This window comes from Xenopus laevis, chromosome 9_10L, assembly GCF_017654675.1.
Source record: "Xenopus laevis strain J_2021 chromosome 9_10L, Xenopus_laevis_v10.1, whole genome shotgun sequence".
Lineage (NCBI taxonomy): Eukaryota > Metazoa > Chordata > Amphibia > Anura > Pipidae > Xenopus > Xenopus laevis.
The window spans coordinates 62,896,470-62,922,369 of NC_054387.1; the positions used below are offsets into that span (position 1 = coordinate 62,896,470).

The following is a 25,900-nucleotide window of genomic DNA, read 5'->3' on the forward strand; positions in this document are numbered from 1 at the left end:
AACAGGTCCAAAGCGGCAGTCAAACTGCAAAAAATCCGTTTATTGGGGAGTGTACAACATGTTTCGGGACGAGCCCTTTATCAAGTGTAAAGGGCTCGTCCCGAAACATGTTGTACACTCCCCAATAAACGGATTTTTTGCAGTTTGACTGCCGCTTTGGATCTGTTCCACATCTACATTACAGTTCTACATATTGATTTGGGTTATCGGACACAGGATACCCGTGGACAGGTCTGACCTAAGCATGTGGTGAGCTCCTTTCATACTAAATTGAGCAATAGCTACAGATCTCTCTCCTGTCAGCAAAGAATGATGGGTAAAAAAAAAAGTATTATGGGATATTTCCTGCCCCTTGAGAATTTTCTGGCGAAAAAAATACTTTTACGCCACTACATAGGTGGCAGTAAAAGTTTGCGAATATTCTGGCGTTAATTTTGTCTTTAGCACAATTTGCTGTTTAGTAAACCGGCCGTTAATATGTACGTAGCGTTATTTTCAGCAAATGCGATAACTGGCGAAAATCCGCAAATTTATATTTAGCGCAGGTTAGTAAACTGGCGATAACATATTTGGCGAAAATTCTGTCTATATATTGTGCGGATATTTTTAACGCACTTTAGTAAACGGACCCCTCAGTATCAATCAATCTGCTTTTTATTGGCACATTGGCATTTCAGCCCTGGTCTACACAGTCTGTGCCAAGGTATAAGGGTGGACAGCAGTTATTGGGAAATCACAAATAATTGCTTTACAGGCAGATTTAGAACTCTGTTAGCTCATATGAGGTTACACAGAGTAGTACCTCGGTTGGACCAGTATGTGGATGGGCTGCTGAGATGTAATGAAGTGTAACGTTAGACGGGGCTGTTTAGGAAGCAATTTAGAAAGGCAATATACTGGGAAGTAAAACCTGATAGCCCGAGCCCAAAGATTATGTTTCCTTAACGCGAACTGCTGCCCAGCTAACAAACACTGACCGAATTCAATACCAGAGGCTTCGCCCTTCTTAAGAAATGTCCCTTCCGCGCTCCCGTGGTTGCCTAGAAACCCGTAGATTGGACGGCCGCGTCCCGTTGCCGTGGTTACGAGTAACATGGCGGCGTCGCAAGTTTAAGAACGGAGAATTTATAGAGGTGAGTTCGACACCGGAGCGAGGATCTGTAACCTGCTGCTCTGCATCGCATATTCCGGCTCAAGCGGAATGTTTGTAACGGTGGTTAAGCAACACGTATATATTAATTATATGCTATAGTGTGGTGTGAAGGCATTTGTGTAGATCCAGGTGCTCTAGGAGCACCATTTGCTCCTGTACCTATCTCACTCCGCCCACACAGGTGTAAATATATTAATATGTCATTTTATTGTTCACTGATCTGTATAACTCAACCTGCAACATTGTGTCTTTATATGGTCTCATAATCCCTCAGTGACTTCTAATATCCCTATAATTTACAGTAAGGGATACATTGTCCCTTATAATACATAAGTGATACTCGGAGTTCCCTGTATAACTCATCCTGTAGCCTTATGCCTTTATATGGTCTCATAACCCCTCAGCGACTTCTAATATTCTTATAATTTACAGTAGGTGGTACATTATCCCATTCCCTTATAATACATAAGTGATACTCGGAGTTCCCTGTATAACTCAGTTAGTAGCCTTTTGACTTCTAATACACTTTGATTATAGTGCAATTCATTTGTCCATACAGTTGGGAAATGTTGCAGCCTGTTGGCTATTTTTATTTTTACAGGTAATTGATCTGACAGTTTTGCCTTAGAAAAGACAGTATGATGCTAGCACAAGTTCAGCCACGTACTCTGGATACTGGGGTGTTCGTTGGAAACACTCATATAAAGCTGGTAAGCGAAGGACTATATGTTTAAATAAAAATAATAAGCTGAAAAATGTTAAAGGGGTAACCGTACAGAAGGCTGTACCATAGTTCAGTCGCAGTTTAAAAACTCCCATTATAATCCGTTATGGGTAAATGCATAATCTTTATGGCTGCATTCCTTTGGGAAAAGCACTTAGAACAAATAAAAATATGTGTGTGAAATAAGTGTAACCAGTTAAACAATCAAGTACTCCTTGATCCATTTGAATTTCTTCAACACAGAACCACTTCAGTCTTTCAACAGTGCTTACCTGGCTACAGAGTTATGATTCACTTTACTTTCTGCTCCTGGGCTGCTCTCTCGTGTTCAGACAAGAGGCTGAAGCTTAGGCCTGCTTAAGTTGACTTTACATTATCAGCTATCTCTATGGACCAGTGGGAAGCAGTGTAAAGAAGTCTGATGGAGCAAACGTTCCCCCTATTGACCAAAGATGTAGTGACCAGCTTTGAATAATATTGGAGTTAGAGCAGCTCAACAGCAGGAAGTAAAGAAAAGTTTACTAGTTAATAGAATGGGGGATTTGATGGGTTTCATGGTCCCAGGATAAGATTTATATAAAAGATATATATCTTTTATCCCTGGTGGGTTGCACGCATTGACGTTATACACTATATAAACCAAATAAAACATAATTTCTATGGTAAAAGAAATACATGTGCTTTCTTTTGGACATTGATTGAAGCCAACTGAAGATTGCCGAGTGCCACTTTGGGTTGTATGTTTGAATGTGCCTTTGTGAAATAGGAATAGAGATAAATTAGACCCTCTTTGTTGTGTTCCTTTTTAGGGCAATGTTTCCTCTCAGATACATTCTCTGTCCCAAGCACAGAAGAAGAAGAAAGTTAAAGATAAGAAGACCATCATGCTGGGAGTTGAATTCTGCAAGAGTCTCCAGTGGCAGAACTGGGAACCCGGGAAAGAGTTCATTAGAACCCTCACACTGAAAAACGTCAGGCTGAAAACACAGAAAATCAGATTCAGGTGTGTACAAACTCATTTGTCTTAAAGGAACATTTCCCTAAATTATTGGGATTTTAAAACATTGGAAATTATTCACAAATTATTTTATTTGGTGAAACATTGAACATGTACAGTATGTGATGCCATAATTGCTGCTGTGACCTTGTTTTTCCTTGTCTGCTCCCCCTTCCCTTCTTTTCTGTATCCCCCCCCTATTTGAAAATTCAATAAAAAGAACACCTGTTAAAAAAAATAAAGCAGTCTCCTCTTATACTCATAGCCTGAACTTTTGTCTTACTTCAACAGTACTCCAAGCAGCAATTACTTCACCACTCTGTACCCACAAACTGTTACTCTAAATGCAGGGACATCCTTCTCTCTTCCTGTAACATTTCGCCCAGTGGAAAAGGTAAGCATGGCACCAGAGAGCTTGCTAGTCACAGTGTTGGACTGGGATGCAGGGGCCCACCAGAAAACTTCAGGCTGAGGGCCCACATTCCAAACTATTATATCTCTCAACCTCTTAATTCTCCTAGTCTCTTTTCTCTAAATACTATACTCTATTCTTCCAGTATTACGCCTCTTTATTTCCATAAAGAAACAGGGAATGACCATGAAATAGGCCAAATGTTTAGAAGCAAGAGGCCCACTAACACCTGGGCTCACCGGGAGTTTTCCTGGTATCCCAGTGGGCCAGTCCGACACTGGCTAGTCACATTGGCTCATGAACAAACTTTTTTTTTTCCTATAACATACTAAAGTTATTTTAGAGGTGAACAACACCTTTTAATTTACATGGAGTCCATGGTAGCGCTGGTAACCTCTTTCAACCAGTTATATGTTGGCCCTGTATGAATGATACAGGGCAAGATTATCACCTTGCCTATATATATATATATATATATATATATATATATATATATATATATATATATGCGGAAAAGAGCGACACTCACAGGTTGTTTTTCAGTGCAGATAAGTTGTGCTTTATTGTGGAATAAAGCACAACTTATCTGCACTGAAAAACAACCTGTGAGTGTCGCTCTTTTCCGCAAATATTTACCCACGTTGGCTGGCACCCAGGACCTGACTGAGTTAACGGAGTGCACCTTTGGATTTCGAATATATATATATATATATATATGTATATATTTATATAATATTATTGTTGTTAATAATTTTCTAGCGAGATTATGAAGATTCCATAGCGTTTGATGTAGAGGACGGGACATTCTCAGTACCTTTGCGTGCTATCCTTCCACGTCACCATCTGCACTTCCAGGAGATTCTGCAGCTACCCAATTGTGCTGTGTGTGGCACCTCTGAGGGCTCATTCATCCTGCAGAACACTACGTAAGCATACCAAGGTTGCCTCTAGATTAATTTATATTAAATAAATGAACAGTACTAAGAAGTACCACTGGTTGCTACAGCCCCATGTTTGCTACTGACCCATTATTTTTATGTAGCTGAAACATGTTTATGTCTATAAAACCTACAGTGAGATGCCAGTGGTTTGTTTTATAAATAATAATAAAGTTCACATGGATGAATCTTGTCTCCTTGGGTGAGCAAACTCACCCTAATACTTAAGCATACATTAACCTTTATATGCCCTGCTCATAGGCTGCTCTGTTCCCCATTGTCTGGCAGGAAGGTAAAGCTTAGTTTTGACTAGCTCTACCTGTTGGGGTTCACCATGGTATTAATGATTATTGACAGCAGTGAAAGTCAGTATAATTGAGCTCTGGGAACTAGAGGAAGCTCTTGCTACTGATATTACTGGGAGTGGATACTTCAGGTTTCTAATGTGACTAATTCCTTTGGCCCATGATATATAAAAAAATACTTTAATGCTAAATTTCCAGATATATAAAATTGATCCTTTTTTGTTCTTACATACCAGTAATCTTCAGACTGTGTTCCGATGGGAAGTCCCACAGCCGTTTGTCCTACTTCCAGCCAGTGGGGTTCTAGAGCCTAAATGTGAGATTCAAATGAAGGTCCTGTTCCAACCGCAGGCTGCCCTGGTGTATGATGGGATTGCAACATGTTGGTTTGGAGTAAATGAGCAACTTGAAAGGAGCATTCGCCTATTATCTATTGGTGAGTATTGCCTTATTGTCTAGTCCTATGAAGGACTGGATATCAAATTGGAGTTCCTATTGGTGGAAATTTCTCATTTCGTTTTCGCTTTCAGTACATGCTCTCCTTTTTTTCTATCCATTTATTTCCTTTCCAGGATGTAGCCTTATAAGAAATAAATTCACTTTACCACTATCTTCCTCCCTCTTGTCTCAGCCAAGTATCCCCACCTAATTGTGAGCATCCCAGGAAACACCACAGAGAGTGATGGGGGTCCCGGGCCAACGCTGCACTTTGGCCATGTTGGAGTTGGCACAATGTTGGAAAAGCACATAGAGATACATAACCTTACAATGGTATGTTCCAGCAAAGAGTTTATATTGTTTGTGATATATACCCTGTATTCAGCTTGTTTCCATTTCTCTATAGCTAACCCCACCCACACAGTCCCAAACTTCTCTGCTGTAGCATTGGCACTCTGTCCCCTCTAACCTCAACTTACTGTCCATCCTGTGGCCTGTTTCACATAGGCATTTCATTAAGAAAAAACTGGTAAACACAGTAAACTGACCAGCCTTCTTCCTTTCAGGTAGATTCCCCTTTCCGTATAGAACATGCAAAGCAGCCCTCCCATTTGGACAGTAACTTCCACTGTGAAGTTGTGCATGCTTTGGCACCAGCCCAAGGGAAACTGAAGATCCCTGTGCAGTTCTGTCCACGTGCAGTTGGTGTGGAGAGTGTGGATTATTTCCATCTGATACCAGCTGGTAACTTCACCAAGACGGTAGTTAAGGTTTCAGGCACATGTCAAGGTAAGAAAGATCCTTACTATTGATTTTGCACATGTTAGCAAGCAAAGCTTAATTGATTTGCTGTGTTATTCTCTTCCAAGGTCCTCAGTTGTCTCTTTCGAAGCCCATGTTGAACTTTGATCTGGTGAATATAGGGAACAAGGTTTTGCGTACACTGGAAATCACCAATTCTTCAATTGTGTCTGCTCACTATCAGTTTGATATTGACAGCAGTGAAAGTGTCTTCTCTTTTGATCGATCCTGCGGCACACTGGGTCCAGGGGATACCCATAGTCTGCATGTTACCTTCTCTCCAAACCACACGATCCCTTACTACAGAAGGGTTGCATGTCTCATCCACCATCAGGTCAGGCTTCATTTTATAGATGCCATCCATTATTTTTCTGTGCCTAAGTCCATATTTATCTTATTAATATATTATCACTGTCAACAGCTCAATTAATATTGTTGAAAGGGTATAGACAGTAAGAATCACCATGAAGCTCCACAAAAAGCCATCAATGAGAATTCTGACAAATATTAGTATATCTTGAAATATATGTTGCTATGCATTTTCCCTAGGAACCTCTTTTTCTGGATTTAATTGGCACCTGTCACTCAGATTTGGACACACCAGCTGTTCTTCTCCCAAAGCATGTGTCATTGTACAAGACAAACAGGGCACGTGGATTTACTGGCTATCCTCCTGATATACTGAGTGCTATGCTGCAAGAAGGAAAGCTTAGCATTGATGCAGAAGGAGCTCTTGTACCTCTAACTCAGGTTTGTGTCTGGATAGCAAGGTGGCTCAGTGGCTATCCTTGCTGCATTACACTTCTGGTGTCATGGGATCAGTTTTGACCAGAGCACTTCAGTGAAATATTTTCTTCCGATGTTTGTGTGGGTAGGGAGCTAGGTTCTCAAAAATGATATTTAAAGAATAATGGCACATGGATGTTCAGTCAAAACATACAAATACAAATACAAATCCCAGTCTTTTTTTCCAAATGGGAAGTACATGCTTGTGGAAAATCAGAGCTATTTTCAGGCAAAATGCCTGTATTTTTGGCACTGATTGCCCAGTGTGCTAATTCATTTTATTATTTATTTAGGATGAAGATGAGAAGCTGGTGGAAGGACCAGTTGACATAGATCCTGTGTCTGAAATCTATGATGATGGCATTAGCACGTTTCCATTCCATGTGACTGCAAGCACCCGCGAGTTTGAATTTGGCTGCTTTTCCATACATTCACTGGGCGAAAAGCTCCCTTTGTCATTGACTAACCATACAAAGGGCAAGCTCATAGTAATTTGGACCTCCAAGCAGCACAGTCCTTTTCGGGTCAGCCCAGAGTATACAGAAATCCCACCCCTGAAATCCACCTCCTTTAGAGTTGTCTTCCATCCATCACAGCCAAACACACTCTATGGAGGAGAACTAGAGGGCTTCATGTTTTATAAGGTAAATATGGAAAGGGATATATGCCTGGAGTTGGGGAGCAGTTGAATTCTAAATTATGCATATCCCACAGACAATTAGTTCTCAGTTTGCAATCTCAGCAGTCTGGTTGCTAGGGTCCAAATTACCCTAGTAACCATGCAATGATTTGAATAAGAGACTGGAATATGGATAGGAGAGTCCCTGAATAAAAAGATGAGTAATAAAAAGTAGCAATAACAATATATTTGTAGCCTTACAGAGCATTTGGTTTTTTGAGATGGGGTCACTGACCTCCATTTCAAAGCTGGAAAGAGTGAGAAGAAGAAGGCAAATAATTCAAAAACTATAAAAAAATAAAAAATGAAGACCAGTTGAAAAGTTGCTTAGAATTTGCCATTCTATAACATACTAAAAGTTCATTTAAAGGTAAACCACCCCTTTAAAGGATGAAACACTTTAGTGATCTCTTTTCTTTCCCAGGTCTTACGGGATTACCGAAATGTGGAGGATGCCACAATCTGCCCACCATGGTGCATTACATTGCGGGCCAGAGGGCACACTTTTGAACTGGGACACGAACACTTTGTCGCTACCTGTGTGCTTGATTCTCCTAAAATGGTAATAGTCCGTGCTGGAATACGGCTGAACTCCCCACACCCCTGAGTGCTACCTGAAGCTAGCATCGATCATTATACTCAACAAATAGAATATGCAATGTCTCGCTCTCTCTCACTGTAGTAACTTTTCTCTTATCCCCTAAAATACTGAACGCAGTGCGTTAAATACCAGGACATATTTCTAGTGTTATATTTCTCTTTGGAACAGGTATTTCCACCAGTAAATCAGAATGGGCAGGCTCTGCGTACCCTCTTGCTGCAGAACACCGGGACCTCTGCTTTGACATATTTAATAGACAATGAAAATAGCCCTTCAGTCCAAGTGAAGCCAACATCAGCACTTGTGGCCCCAGGATACCACCAGGTTATACTTTTGAGAACTGAGCCCAATGACAGAATCCTCACTAAGCATTGTCTATCAGTCCAGTTCAACTACAGCAATAACTACATCCAGGTAAAGATCCTACAAAACACAGGGGTCTGGCTGAGAAATTAGGTTTCCTCTCACAAGTTCTGCAGATCTTTTGTTGTATCTAGTGTAAAGAAAGACTAAAAGCCAGGCTGTCATGGGTTGTTGACTCAGCTGCCTCAAGTTTCCAATTTATTGCTTGCTGTATAAGTCCAGAACCAGGGCCTGATAGCTTATCATGGTTATTTTATGCTTTGTCATTTAGAGAAAGTTTTCTTTTAGCTTTTTCCTTGTTATTTATTATTTCTTTTTCCTTTCACAATAGAATATTGTTCTGTTTTCTCGTGCTGAAACCCCCCAGCTACTCCTAGAGCAAGAAGGTCGGCTCTATTTTAAACCCACCTGTGTGGGTTGTGAGTCTCAGCACTTGTACACTTTAAAGAACTGCTCTAGGGTGCCACTGAACTTCAGATGGAATATACAACATGAAGACACGCCATTTTTTTCAGTTAACCCAGCCAGTGGCATTATCAAACCCAATGAAACAATGGTAAGGTGTTGTAAACAACATACATTTTTCAACAATCATGCCTAAAAATTCCACAGCACATTAAAGGAGAAGGAAAGGCTTGGTGCACTTGGGGAGCCAAATATTAGGCACGCTCAAGTTATTGTATTGACTTACCTGAAACCTGCACCTGCCCGGGGTTATACCAGTGAGTACCACGGAGCGATCCACTTCCGTCTTCTTCTTTCTTCAAATTTCCTGGGGCAAATGAATGTGCAGTTGAACAAATAGCTGACTTTTTAGTTAAAGTTCTGCTTTTTCGTTCTACCTCCTATGTATATATCCCATTCATGGAGCGCACAACCATGAGTTCAATAATTGCCTGGGTGCCAGTCTAGTTATAAATAAAGTTAGTTATAAATAAAGTAAATCCCAAGGTGACGGCACTTGCAGGAAAATTGCAACAACACAATAGAGTGAAACCAAGGAAGGTTCATTGTAATCCTACGTTTCGGTTCCTTATAAGGACTGAAACATAGGATTACAATAAACCTTCCTTGGTTTCACTCTATTGTGGAGCTTTAATGGTGCAAGTCAACGTTTCGGTTGACAGTTTTTAATAAAAACCAATGTTGTCAAATAAGTTTTTAATAAAACCAGTGTTGTCAAATAAAATAAGCTGAGGCATCATTAAAATGTCTGAATCTGAATTTGGATTAAACTCAGTTCTATGTTTTGTTTTTTTTAAGGCCCAAATCTGGACTTTTGTGCCACAGGATGAAAAAAAATATACTGCTAAAGCAACAGTGATTGCATGGGTGGCCAAGGATGGCTGGGAACCAATAAAAAAATGCCGTTATGTCCTTCGTATTACTGGGGATGGGTGTGTTGGAAGCATATTTGTAAGTATATGATAGAGTGCAACAGAGCAGTTAATACAAAGCAAATAATACTGGTGTATTTAAAGAGCCACTGTCTAGGGCAGTAATCCCCAACCATTGTTACTCTACACTCCCATTAATGTCGCTCCCAGTGGCCTCATTCTGGTCTTAAATTCAGGTTTTGGAGGCATAAAGGCACATGTTTACTCCAACAGAGCCTCCTGTAGGCTAGCAGACCACATGGGGCAATTAATTAATGTGTCACAGCCTTTATCACAGTTTTTACATTTGAGTAGGGCTCATCCGTAGTATGTTCTAGAGCAGTGATCCCCAATCTGTGGCCTGTGAGCAACATGTTGCTCACCAACCCCTAGGATGTTGCTCCCAGTGGCGTCAAAGCAGGTGCTACATTTTTGGATTCCTGGTTTGGAGGCAAGTTTTGGTTGCACTAAAAACAGGTGTACTGCCAAGCAGAGCCTCCTGTAGGCTGTCAATTGGGGCAAGCAAATGGCCAATCACAACACTTATTTTGCACCCCTCAGAAACAATTTCATGCTGTTGGTCACGGGTAAAAATGGTTGGGGACCCCTGGTTAACAGTATGAGCTATAAGGTGATCATAAATGGGCCAACAAACATGACTTTTGGCCTGTGGGATGAATGGACAAGGGGCTTTACACATGCATGGCAATCTTTACATTGTCCCATTTTTTTACTCCAGTTAATAGGAATTGCAGAGATGTTGCTCCTTTTCACTTCCTTTCACCCAACCAACAGAAATTTACCATCACAGCTGATAATCCTTTATACACCACTATTGATAACTAGCCATACATCAACAGATGGTCAGGCAGTATTTTTGAAATGAGCCCAACCAAAACTGCCCAACCAAATGTGAAATTACAAGGCCAACTAGTTACTTAGACAGCATAAACTTCCTATCACAGTATAGCTGACTAGCTTCAGGGCTAGGAGCTTTACTATTTTTTATCCATCTCTTCTGTTATTGATATTCATGAAATTTATATATAAACAACTTTAATTAGTGAAAAATAATGTTTTTTTTTTTTTGTCTTTAGACGCAAGAAGAGCAGGTTGACCTGGGCAACATTTTGGTTGGAAGCTTTCAGTCATGTGACTTGATGCTTTTAAATAAAGGCGACTGCACTCTCATATATTCTCTCAGTGCAAAGCAGGAAATAACGGGCCCATGTGACCTTGATGAAGTCATCAATGACCCAGTCGGTGAGTGCCTATTTATGCATGTTAATCTTCTGCAATGACTTTATATCTGTAAATAAAGAGTGTTTGATTTGACCTTATGGTTGGTGAGGTGCACTTTGGCACAACATGTCACACTATTCATTTTGACTGAAAGAAGTGTGATATGATATGTTTAAATAGAACTGCATGATGAGCCCTCCCAGCCAAATGTCTAGATAACGTTTGCCCTCCGTCTGTAAGTACAAAGAGCAAGTCAAAGCTCAGTGACCCCATTGCCTATGGCTAATGATATTCATTATGTTTCTTGTATCAGCCCTGGAATTTGAACATAAGGAAGGGCAACTACCAGCCAGAGCCAAGCTCAGTTTTACAGTTACTGCACGTCCTGCCCGCAGGCTACAGTACCAATGGACAATAAGCTACCGCATTCTCACCCCTAAAGGTAGGCAAAAATATGTGTGCTTATCTAATCCTGTACAACTTGACTTCAATATGGACTTCTATTTATCTTACAAACAGCAAAACATTACTATGGTTAAAGACTTAGCAAAATAAATCCACACAATATATTGTGTACAATGCATATTATGTGTATAATTTGCAGATTAATATTTCTCACCACAAGATGGCACAGTGGGTTAAAAGTATATGTTGACAGTGTTTTCTCTACCTCTATGGGCACACAGGCTGAAGGCTCTGGCTGTTGTCAGCCTGCGGATTTTTGCAGGCTAAGAGAAGCAAATCTGCTCAGTGCCCCTGCTCCGTTGATCTGAATCAGATCAGCCTGTGTGCACTCACTCACAGTGGAGCTGAAACTGTGGTCAGCCTGGAGATGCCTCCTTTCACGTATTTGCTTCAGCTCCACTGTGTGTGAGCGCACACAGGCTGATCTGATTCAAATCAATGGAACAGAGACGGAGCATTGCTGCTTCTCTCAGCCTGCAAAAATACACAGGCTGACAACAGCCAGAGCCATCAGTCTGCGTGCCCATAGCCTTAGGCACCCCTGTGCCTGCTGGGGGTGCCCAATAGATAACAGTCCCTACCCCAAAAGTAGCTTTCACTAGATAATGAACAAACAGCAAACCATACACAGAAACATTCTGATTGGATAATGATAAAGTAATTATTTCCATGTAATCACGTGTTAAATGGGCATGTGCCCTAAATGTATTCAATTTATGAAATAACTAGAATATACTGACCTCTTCTCAGCCCAGGATCCAGAAAATGCAGTCGGCAAGGAGCAGTTTCTATGCTGCGTGACAGCCCAAGGAGTTTACCCTTCACTTACTATTGTGGATGCATGCCCCGCTGGCAGTGCCAGCTCTCTCAGCAAATTCCAGCTCTGGAGATTTTTCTCATTGGAGAGAATGAATACATACCTTCAAAGTGACCCCACGCCAGAGGAGCTAATATACAGGGTGCCTACTCGCCACAGGTAAGTAGGGCTTGTAGTAAACATTCATTAATTCAATATGGGGCAATTAATAGTTTTTCAGAGGCTATGTATCGCACTATAATGTGATTCTGTTTGTTAAAATGGGACTGTTTTTTTTTCTACTTGATGCACAGCACCAGCAGACGCCCTCACATAAATACCCCAGTGCTGCTTGATTTCAACTTCGGGGCTGCACCTGTAGGAACAGAACCATTTGTAGCTCTGCTCTTGCTGGAAAATAAAGGCATTGTGTCTGTGACTTGGTGAGTATTCACAATAGGTGGGTGGTCTCAGCTGTTCCCTCATTCTGGCCAGTTGGTACAATTAGTAGTGAAGCAACATATAAAGCTTTTCCAAATTTAATTCAGATTGGCAACACAAAAACAGTTATCACATCTGTGCTTCCTTATAAAACCCAATCTGCTCTACTGTCCTACCACAAAATCATTTCAGTATACAGCCTTTACACTAGCACAGTGGGATATAATACCTGGACCCATGGTACAGTATTGTCTCTGGTGCATGCAGTGGAAAACTTTATAACCTTGCTCCATGGGTCCTATAGCCATTTTTATTATATCTTTGTACACTTGGTTATCAAATGTTATATCTGTATCTGTCCAGGGATTTCTTGTTTCCTGCTGATCAACAAATCGAATTGGAGTACTGGGCTGAAACCTGGGAGTTTAACCCAAGTGAGATCCACCAAATGCGCATTCAAGATAACAAACTGTTTTCTGTCAGTCCCAGATCTGGAGTTCTTAGCCCCGGGCAGCAGCAGAGAGTGCAGCTAATGTACAGGTGTGTTACCTACAGGGCAGCTTTGTCCTTCTCTTGTGGTTGCATCTCATGGTCATGTGACTGCATGGAACTTTGTGAAACAGCACACATTGTTGTATATTGTATTTATATTGTACTGTAATGTCTGATATATATCAGATGACTCATGTCTGAAAGTTCTGGGAACACAGAACTGGACCAGTGTAGACCTATTCATAATATACTGCTGCCAATGTATCTGTGAGTGTGTCTACACCAATGCTTGTAAATGTAAATGCATTCTACTTCTCCTTTGCTTGCTTTCTTCCAACAGCTACCTAAAACTGTTAGCCCTGTATTAGTATGTATAAAATGAAGGGCAATACACTGATGGAGACTGAAGGTGGTAATACATGACTTCACTTTTTCCATGAAATGAGGTTTATTTTTCCCTTTGGAACAGATGATATTAATATATTACAAATTAGTTACAGAGAATGTGTGTTGTTTGTTTCATCTCTGTATTTTATTCCCTGTGCTGAAGGCATGATTTTGTTGGCACTGACCGCCTGCCTGTCCTGCTAAAGTTATCACATGGTCGGGAAATTTTGGTAAGTTGTTTTAAATAGTTATAATATATAGTCATGTATATGATATTTCTGGGAATAAACAGGGGATAGAGATTCACTTTGCCTCTGCATGTGCTTATTTTAGCTGAACTTTATTGGAGTGACAGTGGAAAGTGGGCAGCGCTATGTGCATTTTACTGGCACTAAACACACCTTTACTCCCATGGCCATAGGAAGTTCCAACCCCTCCAAACAGGTATTTTGATAATAACATCTCACTATTACATTCATTATTATCCACTACTACTGTTGGCTCAGTATATACTGTATTATTATCTTGCCCTAGTGCTCTTCTATGTCAGCATTATCTTATCTGTGGTTGTCTCACAGTTATGTTGGTCACTTTCGATTTCTGCACTGCTCTCACTGCTTTGTGTTAGCACAGTGCACTTCTGTACAACATATATTTTCATACCACATCTCTGTACCTGTATCACACAATCCCATTTACCACTCTGAACTTATTATGGTTACACTTCCATATTACTAGTCCCCTTGCCGTGCCTTTCTCTGCAGTAGTCAAAAGTCACCTTTCTCTGCATCATTTCACGTTTCACACATTAAATTACTGAACCCCTCGTTTGCTTTTCTCTCACTTCTAATTCCCTCAGATTTATGAGCTGTTCAATGGGGGCTCAGTTGCTGTAATATATGAAATTGATCTGGAACCGCTGAGAAAGATCCAGGAGCAGAACTATCATCACCCCATATTCCAATGCCTGAACCCCAGAGGGGAAATCTTGCCAGGTTCCACTGCTTGTGTGGAGTGGATATTTTCCCCACTGGAGGCAAAAACATATTCAGTAAGTACATGACTGTTAATCAGCAGGTTCAGAGCGATTGGCTGTTTGTAAGCTGTCTAGTTTTACTCTGTGTGACAATCTGTCTTAGCACCAATAATGGCCGATGTTCTGGTGCCTTCTATGGCACCCGATCAAAATTTTCTGACCTGCCGATATCGGTTGGATTGTCTCCCACCTTACATGCACCGAATATCATACGAAAATTTGTTTTGTACGAAACCGGTGTGTCTATGGCTACCTTTAGTCACCTTTTCATACCATATCCTAATTCTTTTATGGATCTTTCAGTTTTTCTGACTCTGCTCAATAACACTCAGGTGAACGTTCCTATTCATATTCTTGGGGGAGACTCTGCACTTATTACATTTGAAGGGATTGGCTATGATCGTAACGTCCTTGGTGAATCTGCTGTGTTTGAGGTGTCGTCTCCGATAGTGACCACACCAAGGCTCAAGGTGCCAGGACAGGTGAGCATGTGATATGCATGGTGCATATATCAGTTTTTATACATAGCTGCTGAGCTTTTTAATGGCCCTTTTTCCCAGAATCCCTCCTCAGCTAATATAACTGGCAGTGGCATTTTGTGGTACTCATTTATGAAGCCGCTCAACCACATTGAGGTGCAATACTGCTAAATCTTTTTCTGTATACTAATACTTTCACCTACGCCTGTGCAACATCCCACAAATACTTGATAACTTGTGGACAAGGGATTGCACCCACTTGCATTGACAAATGTTTCTGGTTCTGTACCAGTATAAACACTGGACAAATTTGCACCCAGACAGTAATCCATCGATGTGATTATGTCTTTTCAGACAGTTGCAGGTAGAACAGTGACAACAAATATCTGATTGGTGGCCATGGGTCACTGCCATGTGCAAATTTGCCCAGTGTTTATAAATCACCCCAAAGAAGTGAAGGGAAACGAAGTGCATATAGGAAACAAGTCTACACTTGTATAGCCAGTACATTTATTACTTTTCAGTAAAAACAAAATAGTCGAATGAGTTACAATCCCACTAAAACAACAAATGGGCAGCTTAATTCCATGATTATGATGAATACTGTGATCGGTATATCAACATTACAGAGTTCTAATACTTTTCTCCGGCACAACAGGTGGTTTATATAACCCAGCAGAAGGTAACATTTGGGGATATGCCTGTGTTTTGCAAATCCAGTCGTCTGCTGTTCCTGAATAATCCCTCTCAGAGTGAGGCAGCCTTCTTCACTTGGTACGCTGGGTCTGCCAATGCCAGCCAGGTGAGAAGTAAAGTAGAGGGCAATCTTCTTAGCTCAAAGTAGCTTCTTCTAGGGACAGTAATATCTTGGTAATTTGATGCACACAGTAAGTAGTATCCTCATAACCTATAGGCTCAAATTATACTGTGTAAAGGGGACATATACCCTTCAACACAAAATTATGTAACAGTGATTGAAGTACTTTTCTGAGCAATTTTGCCATTTACATTTTTTTCCCCTTTCATTTTCATGACTAATATTATGCAAGGGCAGGTCAGAACTTCAGAACTTTAGATCACTGATGCAAAAGCACCTCCTGATGCTTCTTTGCTTAAATCTATTTAAATATACAGACGTGTTTTATTTACCTGCCCAGTTATAGTATGTTTGCTATTGGTTAGACTACACATGTAATGGTGTTTATAACTAAATGATCTCCTGAATTACAGACACTGCAGGTCTCTCCATTATCTGGAGTGGCTAGACCAGGTGAGAGCACAAACATCACAGTGACCATCCAGACAGGGGAACAAGCTGCATTCTATATCTTGGACCTTGTTTGTGAGGTTTGTGACCTAGTAACCCCAGTATAGACTATGAGATGAAGAAAAATAAATTTGTCTGAAAACATTTGGTGAGATACGGCACTTCTGCTTCTGATTGCAGATTTATATGGAAAAGGCTTTGGCTATGTATGAAGAGGAATTGGTAAGGTGGGAGGAAGAAGAGGAACGTCAGTCTGTGGAATTTACAGTCAGTGACACAAAGATGCAACCTTCTGGGACAAGCAAGGTGCACTATGGGATAACTGCATGGCCAAATATAGCCCCGGTGGCTGCAGTGGGCTAGTGCTATGGAGCAAACAAACTGAAACTTGTATATCAACTCAAAGTATATACAAGGTTCAGTTTGGTTTCACTGAGCCCATGCTGCAAAATCTGTGCGCTGTGGCATAAAGGCTGCCTCATGTTAGTCTCCACTCTTATATAAGTTCTTTTTTGTTCTCCCCAAGAATATCTTGCCATCAAGTGGATTTGTAGAAGTCAAAGCCAACCAGCGTCTAACTGAAATACAGAGGTACAAGGTGAGCTGAATACTGTACTTTACTGGCTGTTCCCATTGCTCCTGGAGTCCATTACTGGACTTTACAGACCCGTTATTGCACGAGTGCATTTAATTTCACAGTATTATAGTATTGAACATCCAATACTGAGCATTTAACAACACAATGCCATGTCAATGCCCTATCTCAAAGTGCAATAGGTGCAGGAACCCCTGTGCTTCCATGCTATTTAAGACTGGCTACTGGTATGGTCAATACACTAAGCATAGTATCCCAGTGGCTGGACTGGTTCCCTATGGGGCTTGAAAGGGTTGATGGGGTGACAGCAGGCCAGATAGGATAAGATTTACTGTTATAGATATGTATGGAGGGTGACTAACATTGCAGTGTTAAGAGTTGAGGACTGCCTAAATACTACACCATAAAGGAATGACTGAAAAAAAGCCAAAAGTACTGCACACTCACCTATAAAAAGCATCTGATCCAACTGGCCCAGCAGCTCCAGTAGATTTTAAAAATGCCCCATTTTTGCTTTTATTTCATTGTGTAGTAAAGGCGCTGTGCTTGATGTCTACTTTCCCTGTGCTGTTTATTTCCCTGCCAGACCCTCCCACCAATCAAGAATGCAGAAGCAATTCCCCCACCTGCCAGCAGAGACAGGAAGAGTCGGAGGGCAGAAAAGGAAGCACAGAGAGTTTGGTCCAGACCAGAACCTCCTGCCCCATTGCAGCTTCACTTGTTAGTGACTGGAAGATCCTATTACATCCCGGATTTTCTGAGCCAATTCCAGAATGACTTCCAGCGGCATTTCCAGAACCAGTAATGGACATTCAGTGTACTATAACATGTATTGCTGACCAACCAACCTATTTCTGAACTATTTCAGAACCATTTCCAACCAGTGATGGTGGAAGCTCAGAGTTCCCTGACCTGTAAAACTCAATAACCTGCAGCCTTGTTCCTTTATATGGTCACAGAACCCCTCAGTGACTTCTAATATCCTTATAATTTACAGTGGGGTACATTACCCCTTATAATACATGAGTGAAACTGTTCGTTCCCTGTGTAACTCAGCCTGCAGCCTTGTGCCTTTATATGGTCACAGATAATATGTAAGCAATACTCATAGACCCTAACCAGTATAAATCAGCTGGTCTCTTCAGAATGTATTAGCATACATAGCACTGACCATGTTAACTAACTGTGTACTCTTTCATTCAGTAGATTGCCTACTAAGCAGGCAGAGAGACCTGCCTATATGAATCTTCAACCAGAGACTGGGGAATCTGAAGTGAATCCAAAGAAGTTGTCCCCAGAGACACAAGAAATGGCCACAGACATCATGGCTTCGATAATCAGGTACGGCACATTAGCTTGTTTTTCCTTTCTGCATTTCATTATAAAAAAAGGTGGCTCAAAAGTGTCGGATGTAGTATGCCACTGACTACTGCTTATCCACCACAATGATTATCAATTTAATTAACTAATAATTATCTCCTGCATTAGCAATAAGGCCAAGCACTTAGCCCCTTGTTGAGTAGGAGCTCAGGATGTTCAAATTCAGCTCCCATGCCAGTGGCCTTCATGCACATGTGCACTTCATGCACAGGATAGAGGTTGAAGTGAACAGGGGATGATTTTTAGTGTTTTACTTCCATTGCTCAAGCTGCTAATTGCCGCAGTGGCAAAATTCTTGAAATTGTTCCCAAGGCTGCTGAGGTTGGTATAGCAGCATATTGATTTGTAATTTAGTGTTTGAAATGCCCAGATGACTTCTTCTTTTAGGAACCTCTTGGATGATACACATTTCCATGAAGAACTGGCACAGACACAGAATGATCCCCTGCCTTACTTCAGTCAACTGGGCAGCCAAGGAAACCTCCCTGCAATGGAAACAATTACAGGAAATGTAGAATTGATCCCATCTGAGAGAAAGGCCAGAACTCCACCAGCCAGTCAGGAAGAGCAGGAAATGGAGGGCATAACTACAAATTCTCACAAAGCCCCTAAGGAAGAGTCCCATGTAGAGTCCCAAATGAATCAGCACCCTTTGCAAGATGAGGAACTGAAAGAGAATGCTAAAAGGTTAGATTGCAGAAATTTGCTTTCACTAACCACCAGGTGGCACTGCTGCACCACACTGGCACCTGACTGACTTAATTTTTTGTTCATTGTATTTGAGATTTTTGTCTGTTCTCATAGACCTGTGTTATGCAGGGTAAAGTCTAGTGTACACTGAATGGCACATCTTGGTCTCTGTGGGCACCCCTTGTACCATTGTTTCATCTATAGCCTCTTCAAGCACTGGAGATTTTGTTTGTACAACGTGTCAGTTACATTGCATATCCTGATTTGGGCGGATAGGGCTTTCCTGAACTACACATGACTTGGAGAAGCAGGATACAGGATTCTTGATCTCAGAAATCTAAATCCACGACTTACTCAGCTGTTCCAGTGACTACACTGGCTGAACGCTGCAAAACATAACATATAAATGGCTCTGGTCTGACTCTGGTTCTTACTCTTGTCCTTAGTCAAATTGCTTGCAATATAATACTCTGATATTGAATTGAACTGAGGTTTGATCTTTACCTTTTCTGTCCAGGACTCCTGCATTCAGTCAAATGATAGAGTCAGTTCTGGAGAACACTCTGCTGAACATTCTGGTTGAAGCCAATCGAGGAGAAGTGGTCCTTACAACCCGCCCCCGAGTCATCGCCCTGCCACCTGTCACCCCAAGGTACAACTCTGCCACGTTATATTGAAGCAAATAGTGCTGCTCTGCAAAATGCAGAATAAAGGAGTCAAAAGCTGGAGACTGAGCTTTGTGTCACACTAGCTGCAGGTGCCATTTTGCTACAGACATGATGTTATTCTTTGCTAGTGTAGAAGGTTCTAGACTATATCTTTCCCCTTATGTCTAACATGTCTAGAACCCCAGCAGGGAACAGTTAGAACACAGCAAGGCCCCATCCATTACTCAGGTACTTCAGCTTCCCTGAAATATTCCATTTAGAAGGCAAATTGGTCAACAATTAAACAAGCTGTAAACATGACTCTTGCAGGTGTTTGTAGTTGAAACAGATGCAGCAGAGCCAGCTCCAACTGCCATCCCCTCCCCCCAGCCTTGTGACACAGGGTTTTCTGCAGATTCTGCCCTGGAATAAAAGCTTTTCATTTGTGTGTAACAGTTGTCCTTTTCTTTATTAGGGGGTTCAGCCCAACCTCTACAGCACGGAGCATTTCCTTGGGACAGAATATGGCAGGCACACCAACTACGAAACAGCAGACTGTCGCAGACAGTCCAAGACCTTTCCCTTCAGCAGAAGGCCAATAATCAAGACTTGGGGCTCATTTACAAAGGTGGTGTCTGTTAAAGTGTTTGCAAAAGTGCCAATAGATGCCATGACATTAAGCACCGTGAGACATATGAGAATGTATGTAATTAACAGCTGCCTTTGACCAGTAAAGGCAAAACTAGCTCTAACAGCATTTGTGCTTGCCCTTATTGACTTGAGTGGCCAGTGCCAACCTGCTGAACCAACTTTGGGTGCACTAGGTGGCTACTAGGTATATGGCTTGTAATAAGTTGTGACATTGCCCTTCTCCTTCAAGCCTGGAGCATAACATAACTGCAGAGTTCCTAGGAGTTCAGGGTACTTGATATACCTGCACACTGGTATACTGCACCCAGGGCCACTTGCACTATGCCCTTATGGAAGGATAGGAGGAAGAAGAGGTCCATGATGAAGAGTCACTTGGTGATAAGTGGAGGTGGCACTGGTATCTGAAAGAAGTGCCAAAGAAACCATATTCCCGAATACAAGACAAGTGAAGTTTTTGCATTTGTAGTGATGAGCCTTATCATGTCTATGAGTCCCTTGAGCATTTTTGGATACTGGACATCAGTGCATCTGGTCACAGTACCAACAGGAATTCTGAGGCCATTTTAGATTCATTCTGACTCTGCAGCATTAGCACAGACAACTAGATTCACTAGCCTGGCATAAAGGGACCTGATCTAATGATTTTGTCCCCTCTTGTTTAACAGGAGGCCCAGATACATGCATAGTGCATTAGTCTAATACAAATCTTTGTACAGGACTGTGTGACAGCTCCAGTGAGTGCTACATTGAAATGCCAGCATAATGGCCAAAAGGGGTTTGTTTGGTTTGACACTCATAAACACAGGTGTCCGATTCCATTTGGCATTGTATCTGTGTGCTGACGTTTCATTGTTTTACTGCAGCTGTTTGGGGATGCCGGCCTCCAGAGACAACTTAAAGGAAGGACAACTTTAGTATAAAAACTGGGTAAATAAATAGACTGTGCAAAATAAAAAAAAATTCTAATATAGTTAGTTAGCCAAAAATCTATAAAGGCTGGAATGACTGGATGTCTAACATAATAGCCATAACACTACTTCCTGCTTTGCAGCCTTTCTTGGTTTCCACTGATTGGTTACCAGACAGTAACCAATCAGTGACTTGGAGGGGGGCACATCGGTCATAACTATTTGCTTTTTAATCTGACCTGCATGATGAGGATCAATTGCAAACTCTCTGAAGAGTTATGTCCCATGTGGCCCCCCTTCAAGTCGTTGAGTTAGAGAGCTGCAAAGCAGGAAGTAGTGTACTCTTAGACATCCAGTCACTCCAGCCTTTATACATTACATTTTTTCCAAACTATATTAATTACATTATTTATTTTGCACAGCCTATTTACCGTTTTAATGTTTACACTGAACTGTTCCTTTTATAGGAGAGGCCTGATGCAATGTACCCTCTAATTCATTCTCAGCTATATGCGCAAAAAAATTATTTTGTGCACACATTTTAAACTTGTGTGGATACCGGATATTACTGCCCCACAGCAACATCATTTTAGGGACCCCCAAAACTTTGGGAATAAGACATTCTTCTTAAACATATTTTGATGCTACTTATCACTCAGCCCCCATATACTTCCTATCCTGATTAATCATAAGGTCTGCTCTGTGCCTGAGTGCTAGTGGTGTGAACAATATATCTTTACATACCCCAGTCCCTCCATGTTCTGCTCCAGTGTGTGCGCCTGGAACTGTGCCATGGCTCAACCGGATCTGGAGAAAGGCCCAGTCATCATTACAGGACAATTTGTTCCAGAAGGCTTGGGGCATTGTGCTACAAGTGTAGATCTCTGATAGTTACACTCCAAACAACAGCACCCAAGAGCCTCTTATCTATGGATCACTTGCTCACCCTCTCAGAAGCTTTATGCCACACCTATTCACACTCATCACCGCTCCTTTAACATGGAACATACCCCAAGACTGCACTGATTTCTGTGCAGCCATTCAGGGTGTGTCCCAATGAAATGCTAAGTGGACATGTAGTATGTGGATTGAATAAATGCCTGGATTTACACAGAGTACAGTAGCCAATGTCTCATCCATGTTCCTCCACCCCACTTTCCACTGGAGATCCATAAGACTTGCTAATAAATATAAATATAGGCCTGCACTCCCCTGTACAGACCTTTAGGCCAGTGGCTCATGGGGTATCATTACTTCTAATGTTATCTAATATAAAGCTCCCCATCTGACCCCCATCAAACTGCAGGGGCACCTGTTGCTGCTCTGGGTGCATCCAATAGGGCTATTAAGACAAATCACAATATAGCAGGTGTGCCACACTGGCAGTGAAGGGGTTAATCTGCTAATCGCAGCTAATCATCTGATGTATCCTGAGGCTTTTCCTTTAACGAAACACCATACACATACCGCTCCTGGTTTGCCACTGGGGGTGGGGAGAGAGCACTGGGCTGGGCCAGTGCCTTGTTTTTTTGGCCGAGATTATCCCTGACATTTTCTGAGCTTTACTCTTTTTCTGTGTTAAATCTGGATGAAACAAAATACCTGTCATTTTCCTACCCTGCCTGGTGCAGCCCAGGCCCGGACTAGCAATCCGTGGGTTCTGGCAAATGCCAATACAGACAAGAGCTGAATTGTCAGATAGTCCCTGCACTGTGCTGTCCTGTCTTGCAGGAGTTGTATATTTTTGCACTTGCACTTTTTGTCTGTTGTCCAGTACTTCTATGTTGTGTGTAGCACCATGGTCCAAGAGGAACGTTGTTTCGTTTCACTGTGTACTGTACTGTATATGGATGAAATGACAATAAACTCACTCTTGACTTCTCTTGATACAGGTAGAAACAATAGAATTCTACCTGTATCTGACAATTCAGCAGTAAACAGCGGGCAATCAAAATTTTCTGACCTGGCCAATCGTTGAACCAACTGGTATCCAAGTCTTTTGCCGATTTCAGCTTGTCTCCTGCCACACTTGCACCAAATATCATACGAAATGATATCTGTGTATCTATGGCCACCTTTACCCTTGTCTCCACCATTGGGTTTGCCAACATGCTGTATACCTTTATTTGCAGATACTTGTGAATAGTGTAATGTTCTTTCAAGCCCCCCAATTAGTGATAATCCATAAATGCCCCTGATTAGGGCCCATTATCTTTTTTTTTGCTACCACCTCTGTGGCTAAAGGGTGGTGCAAACTCTAGGTATTTAATTTCCATTGAAACAAATCTCTTTAAAAGCAGGATAGATTTGCATGAAAACAGGGTGTGCAGTGAGTCCGGGACTAAATGGCAGTTACTTATTTGCCTGCCATGGGTGGAACTTATTCCTGCTCAGCCTTTATCCTACCCCTTCCCATTAATGCCCTACACTCATCTTACCTTCTGAGGCCAGTTACTATGACATAATGATTCCTATATCCATTTCCCCCCAGACAGTGAGCAGTTAACTCTAGATCCCTCCAATTTAGACAAAGCTAGGGATAAACAGAAAGATCTGCTCATTTGGTGAGGTCACTGAACAAGGGGATCTTTGACTGATTTGGTCTCCCATGTCTGGCTGGGAAACTCTAAGTATCACTCATGTATTATAAGGGATAATGTACCCCCCTACTGTAAATTATAAGGCTATTAGAAGTTACTGAGGGGTTCTGTGGCCATATATATCACTTATTTATTATAAGGGGTAATGTAGTCCCTACTGTAAATTATAAGAATATTAGAAGTCACTGAGTTCTGTGACCATATAAAGGCACAAAGCTGCAGGCTAGTTCCTTTTATACATAATGAATAAGGTGAACACACAAACAAAGTCATATAATTTCATATTTGAATGTGTATTTTTGTGCGTGTGTATATTTATTTAAACAGTATTTATACAGTGGTATATGTGTGTATGGAGCTCTATACAGCAGAATACAGGTGTCAAATTTTGGTCTGAAATTGCTCCAGTTGCTATTCTCACCCCCCCCCCCCAATTAGGCAGATTTGGCCCCCACTTGGTACCAGAGCACCAACTCCTGTAGGCAGATACAAGGTATATTTTTACCCACCTTTTTATCTGCCGTGAGTATGCAAAGTGGGTTTTGACTGAACAGCAGCTGTTCTGTATTTTGTTGAGTACGACATTAGCAGCACATTTTCCTATGGCCCTTTTGCACCCCGGCTCTGAAATTTGAATGATGGGAGGATTCTGTGCTATTCAAAGCCAACAAAAAGGGAATTATTGATAGGAAAAGGGAAGAAAACTAAATGTAGAGAAGCAGAAGATACAGTTTAACCACTACACAATAGATGTATAGAAAATACTTTTTATCATTGTACAGTGCTATAAACATAGACCATATAATAACACCCCCTTCCCCATAGACTGCACTTCCCAATTTTGCACTCACCACTAATTGCCAATGAGAACTTTAGAGGGTTAAAGTAGGAGTTCCCACTCTGGACATTATTGGGGCTGGATATTACTGGGTCACTAAAGTGACTAGTAGCCCCATGCAAGCAGTTCCCAAACTGTGGGACTGGTGATCAGGTACTCATCCTGGAGATAAACCAGAAAGAGATTTGGGGTAGGTACTGCTTTGGATATTCCTAGAACTAAGAGCTCTGTTCTATACATAACAAGGGCAAAACAGGATTGGGGCCTAACTGTACAATGTAAGTGGATCCTAATATTAAAAAAAGTTAGTGTGATTATTAATGGGGTGGTTCACCTTCAAGTTAACTTTTAGTATGTTCTAGAATGGCCAATTCTAAGCAACTTTTCAATTTGTCTTAATTATTTTATCGTTTTTGAATAAATTTCCTACTTCTGACTCTCTCCAGCTTTGAAATGGGGCCACTGACCCCATTTAAACAACAAATGCTCTGAAAGGCTACACATATATTGTTACTGCTACTTTTTATTACTCATCTTTCTATTCAGGCCTCTCCTATTCCTATTCCAGTCTCTCTTTTAAATCAATGCATGGTTGCTAGGATTATTTGGATCTGAAAATTGCAAACCGGAGAGCTGCTGAATAAAAAGCTAAATAACTCAAAAGCCACAAATAATGAAAAATTAAAACCAACCACAAATTGTCTCCGAATATCACGATCTACATCATACTAAAAGTAAATTTAAACGTGAACAACTCCTTTAAGGCAACATGAGCTCAATGGGAATGTGTTACTTGTCCTGTGGGTCTCTATTTATTGCTCCATAATAGTATATTGATTATATACACCTATTATATAATATAAATGAATAGTATTAATATCTCAATATAAAAGCTCCCGTATATTTCTTAGGGCAGAGACACACACTGTTATTTCGGAGATTAGTCGCCCAGCTACAAATCGCTTCTTCTTCAGGCGACTAATCTCCCCGCACTGCCATCCCACTGGCTAGAATGTAAACAGAACACTTTGTTTTCCGAAGTCGTCCGATGTTTCCTCGTGAGGCAACAATGGAAAACGAAGCATTCCGAGTGCCATCCCGCCGACGATTCTAGCCGGCGGGATGGCACTCGGAATGCTTCGTTTTTCATTGTTGCCTCACGAGGAAACATCGGCAGTTCGGGGAGATTAGTCGCCCGAAGAAGCGATTTGTCGCTGGGTGACTAATAGCAGCTTGTCTGCCCTTAAGCTGCTATACACAGACAGTCAGCAGGATATTGGTTTGTGCGCAGGCCTAGATCTATTGTTTTGCACACTGCACTGAATATGTTGTTTATTAACCAGTCTATGGTTTTGCTTCTTTACCTTTAGCATCTGCCTTGCCTGCCTATCTGTGTCATTATCAAATGCATGC

The 25,900-nt window shown here is 41.4% G+C and overlaps 1 protein-coding gene across 4 annotated transcripts; it reads left to right on the forward strand.

The window, feature by feature from the left end:
- The first annotated feature begins 1,029 nt into the window (after window positions 1–1,029).
- LOC108701297 (cilia- and flagella-associated protein 65) lies at window positions 1,030–20,239 on the forward strand. 4 transcript variants are annotated; one of them, XM_018235717.2, is made up of 33 exons: window positions 1,030–1,133; window positions 1,755–1,863; window positions 2,687–2,880; window positions 3,166–3,268; window positions 4,046–4,212; window positions 4,766–4,965; window positions 5,161–5,300; window positions 5,534–5,756; window positions 5,837–6,102; window positions 6,318–6,518; window positions 6,848–7,198; window positions 7,658–7,795; window positions 8,003–8,248; window positions 8,529–8,753; window positions 9,461–9,613; window positions 10,671–10,836; window positions 11,129–11,257; window positions 12,031–12,256; window positions 12,391–12,519; window positions 12,881–13,057; window positions 13,560–13,626; window positions 13,730–13,840; window positions 14,256–14,447; window positions 14,765–14,914; window positions 15,570–15,713; window positions 16,142–16,258; window positions 16,359–16,484; window positions 16,705–16,776; window positions 17,360–17,574; window positions 17,977–18,114; window positions 18,541–18,840; window positions 19,361–19,495; window positions 19,966–20,239. In XM_018235717.2, the coding sequence occupies exons 2-33, from the start codon at window positions 1,792–1,794 to the stop codon at window positions 20,090–20,092; spliced, it is 5,400 nt and encodes a 1,799-aa protein (XP_018091206.1). In that variant the 5' UTR covers window positions 1,030–1,133; window positions 1,755–1,791; the 3' UTR covers window positions 20,093–20,239. The 4 variants fall into 4 exon arrangements, with proteins under 4 accessions (XP_018091206.1, XP_018091209.1, XP_018091207.1 ...); XM_018235720.2 differs by having other exon boundaries at window positions 17,980–18,114; XM_018235718.2 differs by lacking the exon at window positions 1,030–1,133 and adding an exon at window positions 1,161–1,213.
- Window positions 20,240–25,900: the final 5,661 nt, after the last annotated feature.

Bases quoted from the DNA above. Each gene is read 5' to 3' on its own strand.
- LOC108701297 (XM_018235717.2), top strand. From the start codon at position 1,792: ATGATGCTAGCACAAGTTCAGCCACGTACTCTGGATACTGGGGTGTTC. The intron at 2,881-3,165 runs GTGTGTACAAAC...TTACTTCAACAG, and splicing joins ACACAGAAAATCAGATTCAG to TACTCCAAGCAGCAATTACT. The intron at 13,841-14,255 runs GTATTTTGATAA...TAATTCCCTCAG, and splicing joins GTTCCAACCCCTCCAAACAG to ATTTATGAGCTGTTCAATGG.